General features: G+C 49.6%; 4 protein-coding genes across 4 annotated transcripts; 2 read left to right on the forward strand and 2 right to left on the reverse strand.

The window, feature by feature from the left end:
• The first annotated feature begins 172 nt into the window (after nt 1-172).
• On the forward strand, nt 173-484 carry LOC145419119 (histone H4-like). Its single transcript, XM_080287361.1, has one exon. The coding sequence runs from the start codon at nt 173-175 to the stop codon at nt 482-484; it is 312 nt and encodes a 103-aa protein (XP_080143487.1).
• Nucleotides 485-4,150: 3,666 nt separating this feature from the next.
• On the reverse strand, nt 4,151-5,374 carry LOC145419162 (uncharacterized). The gene has a single exon (XM_080287401.1). The coding sequence runs from the start codon at nt 5,372-5,374 to the stop codon at nt 4,151-4,153; it is 1,224 nt and encodes a 407-aa protein (XP_080143527.1).
• A 166-nt stretch (nt 5,375-5,540) lies between these two features.
• Nucleotides 5,541-5,744, forward strand: LOC145418994 (histone H2B). Its single transcript, XM_080287245.1, has one exon. It carries the CDS (start codon nt 5,541-5,543, stop codon nt 5,742-5,744), a length of 204 nt encoding a protein of 67 aa, XP_080143371.1.
• A 2,829-nt stretch (nt 5,745-8,573) lies between these two features.
• LOC145419074 (histone H3-like) lies at nt 8,574-8,984 on the reverse strand. The gene has a single exon (XM_080287318.1). It carries the CDS (start codon nt 8,982-8,984, stop codon nt 8,574-8,576), a length of 411 nt encoding a protein of 136 aa, XP_080143444.1.
• Between the last annotated feature and the right edge of the window lie 9,822 nt (nt 8,985-18,806).

Here is an 18,806-nt window from a genome sequence, read left to right on the forward strand (position 1 = left end):
TTTTTGAGAGCAACTTTGTGCTTCTTCCCTGACGGGCTCTATGTTTGCCCGTGTCCTCACCATGTTGTGAGGCAAATATCACAACAACAACAGCGGGGTCGTCATCATTGTTGGTGCTGGGAGCGGAGCGGACACTCACTACTACTGGGTCTGAGCAGCAGCTGTAGACACTATGACTGGTCGAGGCAAAGGCGGCAAGGGTCTGGGCAAGGGAGGCGCCAAGCGACACCGCAAGGTGCTTCGTGACAACATCCAGGGCATTACCAAGCCTGCCATCCGTCGTCTGGCTCGTCGTGGCGGCGTGAAGCGTATCTCGGGCCTGATCTACGAGGAGACCCGCGGTGTTCTCAAGGTGTTCCTCGAGAACGTGATTCGCGATGCTGTCACCTACACTGAGCACGCCAAGCGCAAGACCGTGACCACGATGGACGTGGTGTACGCCCTGAAGAGACAAGGGCGCACCCTTTACGGCTTCGGCGGTTAAGAGGGTGCGTGCATAACTGCATGGCACTATTCCACCTGGCCACGGCAAAGCACACAACAACAACAACAACCACCCCCGGACCTCTTTTAGAGGTCCACACCTAATTTCTGTGAAAGAGAATGAATGAAGGCATAGTAGTATAAGTAAATGCAGACGTTGAGCAGGTTAGCTAGCACCAAAATTTTTTTTTTTTTTTTTTTTTTTTTTAAGGTAACGGATAGGAAGACATGTAATGCAACCCAACCAACTCTTACCACACGTTACATAACCAACCCTAACCTAACTGAACCATACCAAACCTCCCTCTCTCTCTCTCTCTCTGGCAGTTTAAAAAAAAAAAAAGGAGGGGGTTAGGCAACTGTCAATTTTGCTTCTACATCTTCTAATTTTAATGGACGTCTGCATACATATACATTATCACTTATTTTGCTGGGCCATTGCTTTCTCTTTCCCTCTGATTTCCCCCCCCCCCATTTCAGGAAAGCTTTCTCCATACCTATCAGGGCAATTTCCATCCTGTTGCGAGAGCATCTCCTCTGCTGTGCTCCGGGAGTCGCCTCCATAAATCGTGAAGGCAAATCCCACTATTCCAAGGTATTTCTGCCTTCATATGCACGAGCAGCAAACTTGAAGGATGCACCTAGAGAATAGAAGACATAGTCAGTCACGTCGGTGAGGCACCACACACACAGTGCATGATATGAATGCCTAAGTGTTAGACAGACAGAATGTCTGCATATGAACAAGTTATCCCTTGAATTTGTCGCTGTCACGGCCGTTTTCTCTAAGTGCCAAAACCCACCAATCACCCATCGTACAAGCATTGCATCAACCGCCATCCAACCGCTGAGGCCTGAAATCAAATTTAAATGGATCCGGTTGGTACTTGCACGACCGCTAGTGCATTATATAGAAGAGGTGGTTGACAAGGTGGCTGACACTCGCCTCCCAACAGTTTCACTAAGCAGGCCTACACCGGAGCTAGCAGTTCGATGGCTGCTGCTGCTGCTGATGATGATGATGATGATTATTATTATTATTATTAATCTTGATGATGATGATGATGATGATGATGATTGATGATGATGATGAATGAATGAATGAATGGATGGATGAATAGATAGATGATGATGGCTTTTTTTTTTTTTTCTTTTTTTTATAGGAACTAGTTGTTGTAATACTACTAATGACGAGAGAAATGAATGAATAGTATTTTCTTAATTATTCCTCTTATTTGGGGGTGTTAAATCCACCATGTTCGTCACCACACGGATAAAATATATATATATATATATATATATATATATATATATATATATATATATATATATATATATATATATATATATATATATATATATACACTGTTGAATACATCACCATATCCTCTGTCACTGAACGACTTTGTCCATTCCTTCGATGGTGGGAGAATAGCCATGATCATCACCTATGTTTTCATTCATCCACCCGGCCAGGCAGTTATTTAGGAGGCATAATTATACAGTACAGTATTATTATGTAGGTGCAATTGGGAACGGGACAAGACGCTATGTAGTAGTGGGAATAATAATAATATTATTATTATTATTATTATTAATCGACCTTCACTGATGTCAGTAGCTTCTTACATGCAACCGAACGTAAATAAATATAGCCACAGACACATGCCAGCATTCAACACATACCACATTATACGCACATACATACATACAGACAGACACATACATTACAGTATACCAATACATTCATCCATACACGAAGATGATGATGTTGGGCAAAGTCTATTCTCTCTCAAGAAATGAATGTGGCTCCTAAAGGAGCCGATGGAGGTGAAGAAGAAGAAGGATTTCTTGGAAGTGTTTACTTCTCCGTCTTCTTGGGGAGCAGCACAGCCTGGATGTTAGGCAGGACACCTCCCTGGGCGATGGTGACGCCAGAGAGGAGCTTGTTGAGGTCCTCGTCATTGCGGATAGCCAACTGCAGGTGACGGGGAATGATACGAGTCTTCTTGTTGTCATGGGCTGCGTTGCCAGCCAGCTCAAGCACTTCAGCTGCTAGGTACTCCATGACTGCAGCCAAGTAGACGGGGGCACCAGCACCCACACGCTCGGCGTAATTGCCTTGACGAAGGAGACGGTGGATCCTGCCGACGGGAACTGGAGCCCAGCCCTACTAGATCGGGACTTGGACTTTCCCTTCACCTTGCCTCCCTTGCCACGTCCGGACATGGTAGTAGTATCGTCTTCGTCATCGCTGGAGTAGGAAGACCTTCAGGAGAAGACTAATGCGTCACCCGCCTTTTTTGTTGTTGTTGTTGTTGATATTCGCCCCGCACATCTAGGGGCACGGGCAAACAGAGAGCCCGTCAGGGTAAAGTCGGAATCAAGCTCTCGATTCAGAGCAAAGTGGGAACAGCAGGCTGAAGGACGAGGGGGAGCGGGAACAGCAGACTGAAGGACGAGGGGAAGGCAGCAGGGGCAGGGGAAGGTGCGATGGTCGGTGGTGAAGAACGGCTGGGCAAAAAAGCATCTCAAGGCTGCTCACCAGAGTCGGAGACGTCGGTATACTCGGAGTCGTGATCGATATCCTCGTACAACTCCAGCTGTCCCGAGTCCCTAAGGCGACATGGAACGCCTAAAGGTGAGTCTTGAAGGACCCGGCTGAGAGCTAGAGTTAAGCCGCGTTCGAACCTGGCGGTGAGGAGCTCACGAGCATCGTCTGACTCTGCAGAGGATGGCAGAAGGGCAGGTGAGAGGCTTCAAGGCGGCGGATCGGTGGTGGAAGTTGTGAGATCCACTCCCTCAGCAGCAGGTGGAAAAACGGGGGGGGAAGGGCCCTCGACGTCGCGTTGGTTGGGCGAAACAAGGACAGCAGCCCTTTCCCCCTTGGCTGCAGACGGCAAGGCGTGCATCTCAGCAACGGTGGTGATGGTGCCCAGCTCCATGGCCGTGATCGGTGCCGGGTCGGTAGGGGGAGAGGCAGACGAGCCAGTCGCCCTGTTGAGGGGTCGGTCCAGGCACAGCCGTTTGCGCGGTGTACGGCGGGGCCGAGGTGGAGGTGGCCGGGACTTGGGCTGCGCAGGAGGCAGCCGGGGACGACGATCTGGGCGAGGGGCTGAATGAGCGTCTCTGACAAAACTCTGGGGGATGACAAGTCTTCGCAGCCCGTTCTCCTCAAAGATTTGAGGGAGAAGAACGTGCAACATAGCCCTGTCACCCCCACAAAAAGCCTGTGCCGTAGCGACGCACATAGAGACCAGGAGATTAGTCTCCCCAGAACACCCAGGATCACGAGACTGGCGCCTCTGGGCCGTGGGGCGCCGCCGTGCATGGGCAGAGCCCTGCACAGCAGCGCCTCCCGGCCCAGTGACATCTGTAGCCTCGGGACCCTTGGGTGACTGACGGAGCCGAAACTCCACAGCCTCACTCTCGCCAAGACAGCGCCGAAAGTGTCGGGGGTTAGGTGCAGCAATCCGGAGACTGTGCACGAAAACATCAGCACCGGTGTCCTGGCGCTTGATGAAGCCGTACCCAGACTTCACGCTGAACCACACCACCGAACCTGTGATCCCGCCTTGTTTGTTTGTGTGATATTCATCCCAGGACGTACTGGGACACGGGCAAACATGTGAGCCCGTCACAGTTGCGCTATGCATGCGCATCTATATTATCGTGGCGGAGGGTAGCGACTGACTACCCGAAGTAATAGTGAAAAAGGAGCACGGGCAACTATGCCAGCGGCATCCCTCACCTCATCTTCTGATGGGACGTATGCCCCACTAGGGAGAGACCTGAGAGCAGAAGTCACAGGGCAATTCAATAGATAGTGCAGTAGAGGCTCCTCCGACCTCTCTAAGCAGTGTTCACAAGTGTCTGGGGCCACTCCTTTTATCTGGTTATAGCAGAAGTATTCCAAACGTAAACGCCGCAGCCTCACTAACAGACGATTCGGTAAGCCCAGAGGGGGCTGCAGTGGTGAATAAGAAGTGGCACTGGCATACCAAGTGGCGGAGCGTGAGCCTTCAGCCACACATGGCCTATGTTCCTCCACTGATTGATGTCCAATAGTCACAGCGAAAGATCTAATGATTTGAGCCTGACTTTTGCAGAGTGGGAACGTGACAGCAGGGAGAGTGCAGGCAGAGCGCGCAGCCTCATCTGCCATCTCATTCCCCAAGATGCCAACATGACCTGGAAGCCAGTGAAGGATGATCGTGGCTCCCCCACGGACGAGGAGAGAAGCTACAGTGTATATGGAGGATAACAAAAAAATGTTGTCTTTGAGGGAGAAGGAGCGAAGGCGTACAATAGATGAGAGCGAGTCTGTATGAATAACCACACGGCAATACCGGCGGTTGTGTGCATGCCGTAAAGCTCCCAGAATAGCTGCGAGCTCTGCCTGGAAGGGAGACGCCCCCTGGGACACTCGCCAAGACTCCACCATGTCACCAAAAACAAAGGCCGCGCCAGCAGTGCCATCAGCTGCCACAGAGCCATCAGTATAATAAACTGCTGACCCCGCAGACCCTAGAGCAGCTACCCGGCGGAGACTATCCTGACGGAGGAGTGCTGGGATGGTATTGCGAGGCTTTCCACCTGCTGGATAAACACACCGGAAAAGGGGAGGCTCCCAAGGTGGTGGTTCCTCGAACCCATAGAAGGGCGAGTCAGGGACCTGGCATATATCGGCAGTAGCACCCATACTATGTAACATAGCAACCCGTCTTCCCGATCCGGCCCCATCCCACCCGCGAATGGGAACGAGGCAGAAGCCGGGCTGCGACCGGGCAGCAATCACATATAAGGATTTCAGCAAGCGCGTCCCCCATGTCGACTCAGTCTCTCGCTCGCTCCTGCAACGTGCACGTACCGTCTGACTCGGTGACGCCATGCCACCCAAGACCTCCGGAAAGGATGCCAAGAAGGCTGACAAGGCCCAGAAGGCCATTGCCAAGGAAGACAAGAAGAAGAAGCGTAGGAGGAAGGAGAGCTACAGCATCTACATCAACAAAGTGCTCAAGCAGGTCCACCCTGACACCGGCGTTTCCTCCAAGGTGATGTCTATCATGAACTCTTTCGTGAATGACATCTTTGAGCGCATTGCTGCAGAGGCTTCACGCCTGGCACACTACAACAAGCGTTCAACCATCACCAGCCGGGAGATCCAGACGGCCGTCAGGCTGCTCCTCCCTGGCGAGCTGGCCAAGCACGCCGTGTCTGAGGGCACTAAGGCTGTCACCAAGTACACCTCCTCAAAGTAGAGAGATTACGCTCTTGGCCATTTCAACATTTCTGGCTCCAATCGAAGCCACAAGATTTTCGATAAAAAGGGGAAAGACAGACTAACAAATTATCCTCTCAGGAACTCGGGTTTATCGACCTTTTTTTTTCTCTCTCTCTCGCTTTCTTTTTTCCCTTCATGTGTTTCTTTCTTTTCTTTTCTCCCTTCATGTCTTTCTTTCTTTCTTCCTTTTCCGCAACGGTGGTTTGGGATGGGCACGTAGGCACAATCGAAATGTTTTGAACTAGGGTTGGGGGTTAAAACAATAGAGTCAAAATAAAAGAGTAAATATGGGCGTGCGCGCCTTCTTATTCATCTGGAGAACCAACAACAACAACAACAACGTACCGTCGCCCCAAGAAGTGACGACACAGTTTCAGATTGCTTCGGTCACTCTCCACTCCCATACGTTCTATGAAAACAGTCAATATAAGGTATACATTCAATGCCTTCATCACGTCATGCCAAATAACGTATATATTATATCGCGAAAATAATGATGTAAAATGAATAACAGGAGGCAGTGATATATTAGATGGTAACACTTGGTTATCTTTCCCGATCTGAATGAATGTGAAATGTATTAACTTCGCGCGCGGTGGCCAGTACGCCTATAACTCCCAGTCACTGTTTTTTTTTTTTTTTTTTTTTAATAAACACTAATGTCCTGCTCAATAGAAAATGCTTATTTGGAAGTTTGGAACTCAATTATTTGTTTGTGCACCTCTGCATTTTATTACTCTTGCGAATCGATTATCCACTGAGGATATCAGACACTGACAGAAGGTAGCATTCTCCAAGGAGCTCCGACTCTGATGTACGGTAGGCCTTTTTTTTTTTTTTTTTTTTTTCCATCGATAGCCCTCTGTCTTAGATAAAATAATCCTGAGATTTTTCTTCATGGGAAACTGACCAAAGGCAGTGTAATAACTGCATGTCCTTGAATGAATGTTATCTCCTTTCGTGCGTGTTGATCGAAACATTTAAAATAGCTTACTGGCTTACGCCTCCTTCCCGCTTTCTGTCGTCGTCCATGGAGACATTGGAAACGGAAATAAATGGCTTGAAATTATTGCCTAGTATTTTAACGGAAATTATTTTATAACTAATAATTAATCATTTCCAATGTTTATTGAAGCTCCCTTTGGTTCAGTCTTACGCTACCCAAAAATCACTGCCTGTTACCATGCTAGATTTGAACGCCACAAAATCATTATTCCCGACTCTCCCTGAGCGACAGTTGTGAAACATCAATTAGTTCCGTTTACGAATTCCTATTATCGTAACTAACCAACTGCTTCCTACAATAATTTGGAAATATACAGATAACTGGCCATGGATTTATTGTTTTTTGTAACAATTTTACGTATTAGGTTTCACCTCGTACAGATATAAGGAAGAGTATGGACACTATCGCTGACCGAAAACTTCTGGATACTCCGCCGGCACTTCTTAGGCCGACTGTACCAACCAACACACTCAACAGGCGTACAGTAAATACAGGCATGACATCGTATCATGCATATTCATGTCAGTCTACAATCTGTACGTACATACACCAACACATGTGCACAAATACATTTATACTATGTACGCAGTGACCTACACATGTACGTACACACTAAGTCAAGCTCACATACACACAAGCCCTCATACCTCCGTACACACAGACATACATGCTCACACACACACACACACACACACACACACACACACACGTACAGTATAAACATACAACATTCATACATACATACATACATACACACGCTCAACTGCAGGTAAAAATCGATGGGTTCAGGTTTTTTTTTTTTTTTTCCTCAGTATATTAACGGAAGGATTTAATGTACGTTCGTGGCCACTGTCAAACCTTCATAACGGGTACAGAGACTCTCCTAATATGCAGCGGGAATGCCTTTCTCCTTGTTCAAACCTGTGTACGTTTATGAGGGCGTGACTGAATCGATCAGGAAGTAAACGAAACAGGCAAATAACGACAACAAAAACTGCGACGTTAACAACAGATCAACAAAAGAAATAAACGAATAGGCAAGTTGCCCCTCCTCCCAACCACCCCAACCCCCCAAAAAAGGAAATGAATGATTGAAAAAAAGGATGAATGAATGAATGCATGTATGTAACTATATAAGTACAGTTCATTCGTCCGTTTGTGTGTGTGTGTGTGTGTGTGTGTCCTCATACGTCCGTACACACAGACATACATGCTCACAAAGACACACAAATACATAGGTACAGTATAAACATACATACACGAGCACAACTGCAGCAGGCGAAAATCGATGGGTTCAGGTTCACCTTTTTTTTTTTTTTTTTTTTTTTTTCCAGCATAGTAACTCAAGGATTCACCGTGCGTTCATGACGGATAGACAGCATCTCCTAATATGCAGCGGGAATGACTTTTCTCGTTGTGCAAACCTGTGTACCTTTATGAGGGCGTGAGTGAATCGATGAGTAAGTAAAAGAAACAGGCAAATAACGAAAATAAAAACTGCGACGTGAACAACAGATTAAAAAAAGAAATAAACGAATAGGCAAGTATTCCCCCCCCTTCAAAAAAAAAAAAAAAAAAAAAATTAAAAAAAAAAATGAATGAATGAATGCATGCATGTAGGTAAGTAATGGAGTTCATTTGTGTGTGTGTGTGTGTGTGTGTGTGTGTGTGTGTGCGGAAAAGCAAGAGCTGATATATGGAAACCTAAACTGAGGGTCTGTCATCATCTCTCTTTGAAAAAGGGTTTTGGCCCTGAAAAGGGCCGAGATTTCTTTCGATCGAGGTGAGGGGCCTCTCGCCTTAGGCGCGCTCGCCACGGATGCGGCGGGCCAGCTGGATGTCCTTAGGCATGATTGTTACACGCTTGGCGTGGATGGCACACAGGTTGGTGTCCTCAAAGAGACCGACCAAATAGGCCTCAGACGCCTCCTGCAGAGCCAAGACGGCAGAGGACTGGAAGCGCAGGTCAGTCTTGAAGTCCTGGGCAATCTCACGGACGAGACGCTGGAATGGCAGCTTCATTATAAGCAGCTCAGTGCTCTTCTGGTAGCGGCGGATCTCACGCAGGGCCACAGTGCCAGGCCTGTAACGATGGGGTTTCTTGACGCCGCCAGTGGCAGGGGCGGACTTGCGAGCGGCCTTGGTGGCCAGCTGCTTGCGAGGGGCCTTGCCCCCAGTGGACTTGCGTGCAGTCTGCTTGGTACGAGCCATGGCTGAGCGTGACTGAGCGAGCGAGAAGAACAAGAGTGTTGGCGCGCCGCGCCTGGCAGCGGCCTTTTTATGCTGCCTGTCTCAGGACTGGCGGCATGTGAATGGTCGGGGTGTGATGTACATGGCGGTGATTTACTGTTCATGCTTTTTCGATGCAATTCCTGGTTTGCTTGCAAATTTTGGCATGCCCTGTGGCGTGACCTGGCTACGACACCTCTCTAGGATTGGCCTCCTGGGAGGTGGGGTGGGGCCTAGGCCTGAAATCAAGGTTAGATGGATAAGATTCGTACTTGCACGACCGACACAGGGTTATATAAGGGTGGTTGGCGAGCGGGGTCGTCACAGTTGGTCCAGCCACCGTGCCAGCAAGTCCATAGGCGAGCTAGTGAACCTTGGCGCGGTGATCCTGTGGACTTCACCATGGCTCGCACATCTGCTAATTCCTACGACCCGTTGAGGGGGGCATCCAACAGCAGATCGGAGCTACCGGGAGCCCAGAAGATCAGGGGAACCGTTCGTTGGTTCAACGTGAAGGCTGGGTACGGTTTCATCACGTGCCAGGACACTGGTGCTGATGTTTTCGTCCCTGGCCGTTCGATCGTTGTACCAAACGAAAAGCACCGCCAACGCTCTCTTGGCGAAGGTGAGACGGTGGAGTTCAGTCTTTCACAGTCTCCTAAGGGTCCTGTGGCCAGGGATGTCTCTGGGCCGGGGGGTGTAGCTGTGCTGGGCTCTGTCCATGCATGGCGGCACCCCACGGCCCAGAGACGCCGGCCTCAGAATCCTGGGAGATCCGGGAAGATGGACACCATCGTTGCGATGTGCATCGCGACGGCGAAGGCTTTCTGCGGTGATGACAGGGCGGCCCTGCGCATTCTCCTCCCTCAGATTTTTTAGGAGAATGGGTTGCCACGCCTTGTCATCCCCGAAAGCTTCGCCCACGATGTCCGTCCCGCCACTCGTCAGAAGCGTCAGCCCCGTCCTCAGCAGCCTATACAACCTCGCACAACACCGCAAAAACGGCTGCAGTTGGATGCTCCTCTCAACAGAGGGACTGCCACCATTCCCGACGACCCGGCACCAAACTTGGACCTCGAACCGACTACTGAAGATCACGCCTCGTCACCGGCAGCTGAGGAGGACACGGAGACCATCCCCGACCCTCCAGACACCCTAGATCCTGCTGCCATTGACAACGGTGATGAAGACACCACCATGGAGACAGGCACTGCATCCCCTCTGCCATCAACTGAGACCACCAAGAAGAAGAAGAAGGGGAAGAATAAGAAGAGGAAGGCAGAACAACTTGCCCCCTCCATCAACTTGACACTCGACCTGCCTGCACCCACCACCGCCACGAACGTCAGCCCTCAGGATAAAGCAAAAGACCGCATCCGAGACATCTTGCCACCCCTCCATCCCACCATCAAGCAACGTCTCGACTCACTATCCTTCGACGAACTCTTCGATCAGAGAGACAGCTACTGGGACAACAACTTCTCAGATGCACTCGACGCCCTACTAAGACTCGCTACTCCAGTGCCATTCCAAGAACATCACGAACGATGCCTGGAAGAGATAATAGACACTCACCCCGACGACACAGCGATTATGAACTACATTGTGAACCGGATCGAACACGAGAGAATACAGCATCTTCACTGACCGGGCTAATGTATGGCCCGGCCTGCACTATAGGTGCAGGAAATCTACGAACGAACGAACGCGGGGTCGTCACTCTCAGCCGAGCTCTCGCCAAGGCAACATCTCTGCTTAGTGAAACGTGGATTCCCGGCTCCATAGACTTTCTCAGCAATTTCACCATCGCACCTCACAGAGCTTTCGAGTTTTTCCTGGCTCTATCCTTTTCTCCCAGCTCTTTCTTTTCAGTTTTTTTTTTCTTTTCTCTTCCTGTTCAGCTACTCTCCGGCTGCCATCTTAGAGTCCCTGCCGTAGTACGACGCCGAACTCTGAAGGAATACCGTTAGGGTATCTCCATGAGGGGGGGCCTTAGAGGCCTGGTTATAGGAGGCGGCAAGGGTTGGCACTGTTAGGGCTAGGTTAGGTAAGTCCCTCACGGGGCAGTGACGGGGTCTCCTGCATCGCCCTTTAGAGGGCGGGGAGTTTAGGCCCCCGTTACTGTGGGGAACCGCCGGAGAGTCTTGCCCTTCTCTCTCTCTCTCTCTCTCTTTTTTTTTTTTTTTCGCTCGTTTTGATTCTATTTTTTTTTCTTTCTTTTCTTTTTCTTTTCTTTCTTCAGCTATATATATCCCTTTACCTATCCCCTTTAGCTCACCTCATTCTATTTTTATTTTTAGTTTCACATCCTTTCACTTTTATTCTATTTTTACTTTTATTCTTCAAGCTCTGTCTGCATGTCCGTGTGTCTGTAACATGGAGCCTCCACCCAAGCCTGCTCTGACGTCTTCCCCTAAGACATCCCAGGCTAAGAAACCTCGTCTCACTGGTCCAGAGTATGACCCAGAAGATTTTTTTGAATCTACCCCGGCTATGAATACCGACCTAGACTCTGACGAAGTGGATCGTGCCTCTGCCTCTGCCATGACCTCCAAACCTGCCCAAGACACAAGCCACGCCCCCAGGGCCTCCGAGAGCTCTGCCTTAGATCCTGCTCAACCCACTGACGATGCTGATGGCTTTACCCTGGTAAAAAAAAAACGCCGCTCTGCTGCCAAGACCACGCTCCCCCTTGAGCCCCCCACTACCTCATCCTCTGAACCCCACAACCGCACCTCACCACCCTCACACCCTCACCCCCAATCCTCCACGCGCCTGCAGATGCCGCCACCTCCTGCCACTTCTCAGCCCCCTCATCAATACCTAGGCTTCATTATCACTCCCAATGAGAACTTTTCCTCTACTTACGACATCACCAACGCAATTGCAGCAGCACACCCCTCCTTAAAATTCAAAATGGTCCAGCTTAAAAACCAGGACACTGCTATCGTTCCCCTTGATGATGCTTCTCATGACATCCTCCACACCTTGAACACTGTTGCCGGAAAACCCATCAGCATCCAAAGACGCGACCCTAACCTCACCCCGCATAAATTTGTCCTCACAAAATACCCGACAAATTTTCCCATGGCGGCAGTCCTAGACCACGACTCAGTCGAAACTGCCCGGAGATGCAGTGTACAGGGACAAAATACCAGGCAAGTTATTGTCACTATCAGGGGAACTGTCCCTCCACTCCTCGACCTAGGACAATGGGGCTCATACCACCTACGCCTCTTCATGCCAGAACCCCTCCGCTGCTTCAATTGCCAGCAATACGGACACCACCAATCACGGTGCTCCTGCCGCCCAGTTTGCGCCATGTGCAGTGGCCGCCATGCCACCCAGGAGTGCCTAGACAAATTCAAGGCCAAGCAGCCGGTCGCTGCACATTGCCCGAACTGCGGCGGGAAGCACCATGCTTGGAACAAGATTTGCCCTGCCAGGAAGGAACGTGTGCAGTGGGGGATAGAGAGGGAGACACATTGGGTCCAAGACCACCTCCCTGTACCCCTAGCCTCTCCAACCACCAACGCCTGGGGCGTGCCCCCCATCATCCCCCAAACCTCGTCTCTCCCTCTCCCTCCTCCACAGCCCACCGAGTTTCCCCCACTACGCAACCCCACCCCATCCCCGTCGGCTTTCCACCCACAGAGAAACCCAGCTCGCCAACCACGAACCTTAACCCCGCAGCCACCTCGCCACCCCCCCTCCACCCCACAACACACCGACGCCAGCACACAGACCAACATAGACTCCTCCACCCAAACCTCACCAGACACCACTCATCTCCCAGGCCTTGCCACCACCAGCATAGAGGACTTCAGATCCCTAAGCCGCCACCTATGCACCACAATAGCAGAGGAACTCGGAAAGATCCTGGGACAACAGCTCGACCCCAAACCCCTCCTCCAGGTAACCCACCAAGCCATACAACAGTGGATCGAGCATCCAGATCGGACCAACGCCACCCCCAACAAACTCCCCCCAGCCACCCCCACACTACAGGTGCCACTCCAACCCCCACCAACCCCATCCAACCCAGCCACTGCCCACCAACCACGCCACCGACACCGCCAAAACTCACGATCCCGTGCAACACTAACATCACAGGATCCAAGAAACAGAAGCCGCTCCATCTCCATCGACAGGCCTCAAGAACACCTGGACAAGCATGCAGGAGCCCCCAGCCACCAACATCACACCCCCTCCGGGAAGAAAGGGAGACCTCGATCCAGATCACCACTTCCCACATCCACTCCATCAACCGGAATGACCTAAACACTGCAAGCCATCCCCCTACCTCACAACAAATCACCTCCCCTTCTACATCTCTTCGCATACTGCAGTGGAATATCAACGGTGCCTCTGCAAGACGTTCTCTGCTCGAGGAGGCTGCCCATAAAGACAACATCGATGTCTTCCTCCTGCAGGAAACTCTTCTTAACAAGCGCCAACCACTGCGGTTGCGGGGTTTTATCCCCTTCCTTCTTCCCTGTGCTCGTGGCGGTCCCCGAGGCTGTGCCATCCTCGTCAGAAACCACATCCCTGCAATAGCCATCAACCCCCTCCCAGACTGTGGACCCAGAACTGAAATTCAGGGAGTAGAACTTACCCTGACAAATGGAAACCTAAAAATTTTCAATGTCTATCGTCCGCCTGCAGCCGATCTACACCTGGGAGAGCTTTTCTCCCTTTCACAATCAGAGGAAATATTCATAGGGGGGGACATGAATTCCCATCACATGTGCCTCGGATCCCGAAGCCCAGCTAACCCAACAGGACGCCACATAGCTCTAGTACTTGAAGAAACCCCGACCATATCCCTCCTCAACAACACCAACACCCCTACGCACCTACAGGGAGGTAGGCTGGATCTCTCCCTTGTTTCCTCCACTCTCGTTCCTCGATCCACTTGGGAGATCCACCCCACCTTAACATCAGATCACCACGCCATCCTCTGCTCCCTAGGAGTAACTCCTCTACCGAAACCCCCTGGGCCCCCCCACGATAGAACAAGAAACAAGCAAACTGGGGCTTATTTACAAACACCCTAGACCACCACCTCCTTACCCTAGACCCCTCAACTGACCTTGACAGCCATGCCAACCAAATCACGGAGGCTTTCCAGGCGGCGGAAGACACAGATATCCCCATCACCGGTCCAAAACACTTCCACAAAGACCATTGGTATTATAACCCCAGGGTCAAAGAGCTCAACCACCATCTAAACAGAGCTAAAAAGATCTACCGCTCCAACACCACCCCCGATGCACTAAGATTATCTCCAAAGTGTTATCAGGCACTCTATAGCGGAGAAGAACAGCATAAAAGAGCAGAAATGGCTGGAGTGGTGCCAATCTCTGGGAGCTCACACCAATCTCGGATCTATTTGGAGGAAACTAAAAGTAGTCTCTAGCCCTCCCACTGCCCACCCCCCAACCCACCCCAACCCCCGTGGGAAAGCTGATGACATGGCTGAGGCCTTTGCCCTTAGAACCTCCCCCCAACAACTCCCGCTCTCCACCAGACGCAAACAAGATGACCTATACCAACACAGAGCACACCTGATCCACATTAATAAAAACACCCCAGCCGAGTCAGACTGCCCTTTCACCATACACGAACTAACACACACCTACAAAACTAGCACCGACACCGCTCCAGGTTCAGATGGGATTACTTACAGCATGCTTTCACATGCGGGTCCAGTGACTAGGAAGGCCTTCCTTGACCTCTTCAACCACTCCTGGACCCTCGGACGTATACCCTCGCAGTGGAAGCGTGCTGTAATCCACCCCATCCCTAAACAAAACGACCCCAACAACCCCCGTCCTATCTCCCTTCTCAGTTGCCTTGGCAAAACTGCGGAGCGAATGGTTCTCCACCGTCTGACTTGGTCACTGCCTCCCCCACACAGCCACATCTTCGCCTACATCAAGGGCAAAGGTGCCTCAGAATGCCTCAACTCCTTCCTGTCTGAATTCCGAGGAGGCAGAGGTCTAGCTGTCTTCATAGATCTCGAGAAGGCCTTCGAGCTAGCATGCCCAGAGGCTATCCTCGCAACCCTGGCACGCAGGGGAGTGAGGGGTCGCCTCCTTTGCTGGCTCGAGGACTTCTTCCGAGATCGTGAAGCTGCTGTCCGCTTCCAAGGATTCACCTCTTCCCCCCACAAACACCAAAATGGCACTCCACAAGGCAGCATTCTCTGTCCAACCCTATTCAATGCCCTTGTGGAGTGCCTCCTACACATCGACTTTGGACCTGGGATCAGACTGCTGTGTTATGCAGATGATCTAGCCCTCGCCATCCACAGAGGTCCTTACCATGCTCAAGGCCAGAAAGCCCTCTCTAAAATACACTCAGCGTGCCAAGAACTCGGCCTCAAAATTAACGCCTCCAAAACAAAGGCCCTCCCTATCAACATCAGACCTCCCATCAACCAACTGAGCCTCGGGCAAACGCCCATTGCATACGTTACAACACACAAATACCTGGGCATGACCATCGATTCCCACTTCTCTTTCAGACCCGAAGTTGCACGCCTGAGAGATAAAACCAAAACCAGGATCTCGGCACTGAGAGCTCTAGCAGGTAAAGGGGGCGGAGCCACCTTTAAGGTCCTCCGCCTCTTTTATATGCAGACCATCAGATCAGTCATAGACTATTCCGCACCTGTTCTCCCAGCAATCGATGCAGGACACTCCCAAAAACTAGAAGTCATTCAGAATGAAGCCATGAGGATCATGTCCGGCTCTCCGAGGTGGACAAAGCTTGCCAACCTCCGCCTCGAGTGTGACCTCATTAGCCTTACCTCCGCATCCAAACTCGTGTTGCTACCCTTGCCACCAAACTAGCCCGCAGTGCATCTCCACTCCCCCTTTTATCACGAATCAAAACATCAGTAGACCTCCACCCTGATATACTCACGGGTAGCTGGCTCCACAGCACAGCCAGAGCCATCCACGCCCTCGAGACATCCTCATTCGTAAATCAAGCCCCTGACTCCCTTGCCCCCCACTATCGCCCCCAAGCCCCTTGGGACCCCCCTTTGTGCAAAACAATCATCACCAACACACCTCCTAAATCACACACACCCACCCAGCAACTCCGCCAAGAAGGCCTACAGCGCATCCACACCATCACCCCAAAGGATGCAGTCACCTACTATACTGATGGCTCTGTCTCTGATGGTTGAACAGCTGCAGCCTTTGTCTGTGAACAAAGAGCACAGGGTTTCCGCCTAACCAACGGAGCTTCCACACTACAAGCAGAACTGGTGGCAATAGCGGCTGCACTAAAGGATGCCCTGCTCCATAACCCTTCATCAACTATCATCATTCACTCTGACTCTATGGCAGCCATCCACACCCTTAGACAGCCTCTTCCCAACGACATCTTCATCGTCACAGACCTACTTGCTACAACCCAGCAAATACAGGATGCAGGGGGATCAGTCATTATACATTGGATCCCCAGTCATGTAGGCATCAGGGGTAATGAAAAGGCAGATGACACTGCGAGACAAGCAACACTACGCCCCACCATTGACATAGAGACAGCACAGAGCTTCTCAAACATCAAGAGGCAAATTCAACACCGCGCAAAAGCCCTCAGTCGAGAAGACCACAATCAGGAAGTACAGCTCGGCTCTCCTTCTGCAATGTGGTTTGCCCAGGCCACCCAATACGCGCCACTCAAACCACCTCTGCCAAAAGACAATCGCTTGCTTAACCAACTCCGGCACCTCAGATTGGGATACCCCAGCCTCTCTGAACTAGAAACAGCAAGCGACCCCCCTCCCACAGAATGCGAGCACTGCCAAGCCGACACCCCTTACCCACTGCTCCATTACTTTCTTCGCTGCCCAGTCACCTCCCGCCTCAGGGCAAAATCCACCTACCCTAATCCTGACATTCCTAGAGCCCACACTGCAGCAATCCCACTCAGCACCCTCCGAAAGACCGCAGCCAGCATTGTTGCCACCGCCACATTCAGTGCCCTCCTTCAAGTGGTGCACAGCATGCACCCTCCACCCTAATTTTAATTTATTTATTTATATAATTTATGTATATGTATATATATGTATGTGTATGTATATATATGTATATATATTATATATATATATATATATATATATATATATATATATATGTATATGTGTATATTGTTACATAGCCTATGATTTCATCATCCTTTGTGTAATTTTAATGCACAGTATGCTGCATGTTTGATCACGAGCGTGTTCTGCCTCAGTCCCCCCCTTCTACCGTTATAGTAGAGTAAGTCGTCCTTTCTGTTATTCAGTGCGGGATTGTCGACCGTTTGTCCCCATCGCTTCATTTGCGCGTCCTTATTACAAGTTGTATCAAGCTCTGCTGGCCCCTATATAATGAGCTCAGTCTCTGCATCATTGCCACTTAGATCTGCTCCTCATTTTGTTCACATCTCTGTCCTCCCCTGTACAGATATTATTATTGTGAGTGCTCAAGAAATCTCCAAACATCTAGCAGCTGTGTGTAATCTGAGTATAACCGTTGTTGCATTTTGTTCTTGTACTGTATAGCATAAGTTTAATTTGTAGGCCTAGTGAAGTTTGTAATTTATGTAGGGTTCTTTGTCAGTCATTTTTGATAATAGTTTGTATCTGTAATAATTTATCTGGCATTCACTGAGTATTATCTGGTATCTCATTTTATCAGGGCTGACTTAGATAAATTTACTCTTGCTAATTTCGTGTTAATAGAGGCTATTGCAGTTAACCATATATTTAACCTGTTTATTTGCCATTACATTATCCTTATGAGTCCTGAATGTTTTGTTGTTAGTTTGAGCATTAAACTTTAACTTGTAATTTTACCTAACTCTTTTGTTTTGGACCTGGAACTTTACGGGACAGTAGTGATTTTTAGCATTCTCACTTAAAGTGTACATTATCTTTCTCTGTTCCGTAACATAAATTTGGCGACCTCATATCAGGATAATCAGGATATTATCATAAGGATATTGCTTGATATTTTGTGACTGTTACTTATTAATTATGTCTACTATTACTACACTTGATGAAGCCAAAGATTTTTTGTCAAATGTGCAAACAGTGTGTGATATAGAAAACAGAACAAAGAATGAACTTAAGCTTGTTGCTCAACAATTGGGAATTGCTGTTCGCTCTCATCATTCTAAAGATCAAATTGTTGGCCTGATTAATAAGAGCTTGTTTAATGTGACTCCTCCAAATGAGCAAACGCAGATTGAAATAGCTAAGTTACAGCTAGCCCTGCAGGAGGCTTGTGCTAAGGAGGCGGAGTCTCGTGTTAAGGAGGCTGAATTTCAAGCACGTGCTAAGGAGGCGGAGTCTCAGGCTAAGGAGGCGGAGTCTCAGGTTCGGATTCAGGAGGCACAGATACAGGCTCAGGCACAAGTTGAACTTGCCAGGATTCAGGCAGACCATGAGTATCGTATGAAACAAGGTGGAACTGGATCATCTAGCTCTGATGATTTTGATGTTGCTAAAAATGTTAAACTTGTCCCTCCTTTTAATGAATCTGATTTAACAAAGTATTTTCAGTTGTTTGAGAGGGTAGCTACAGGTTTTAATTGGCCTGAGGAGTATTGGCCAGTACTCCTTCAAACTGTTCTCACCGGTAAAGCTCAAGTAACTTATGCATCTTTGCCTCAGGATCAATCTGATAATTATGATGTAGTTAAGAGCTTGATTCTTAAGGCCTATGAGCTTGTTCCTGAAGCCTATAGAGTAAAATTTAGGACAACTTACAAGCAAGATAAGCAATCCCATGTTGAGTA

This window comes from Coenobita brevimanus, chromosome 117 (genome assembly GCF_032717465.1).
Source record: "Coenobita brevimanus isolate Jiangsu-jjx chromosome 117, ASM3271746v2, whole genome shotgun sequence".
Lineage (NCBI taxonomy): Eukaryota > Metazoa > Arthropoda > Malacostraca > Decapoda > Coenobitidae > Coenobita > Coenobita brevimanus.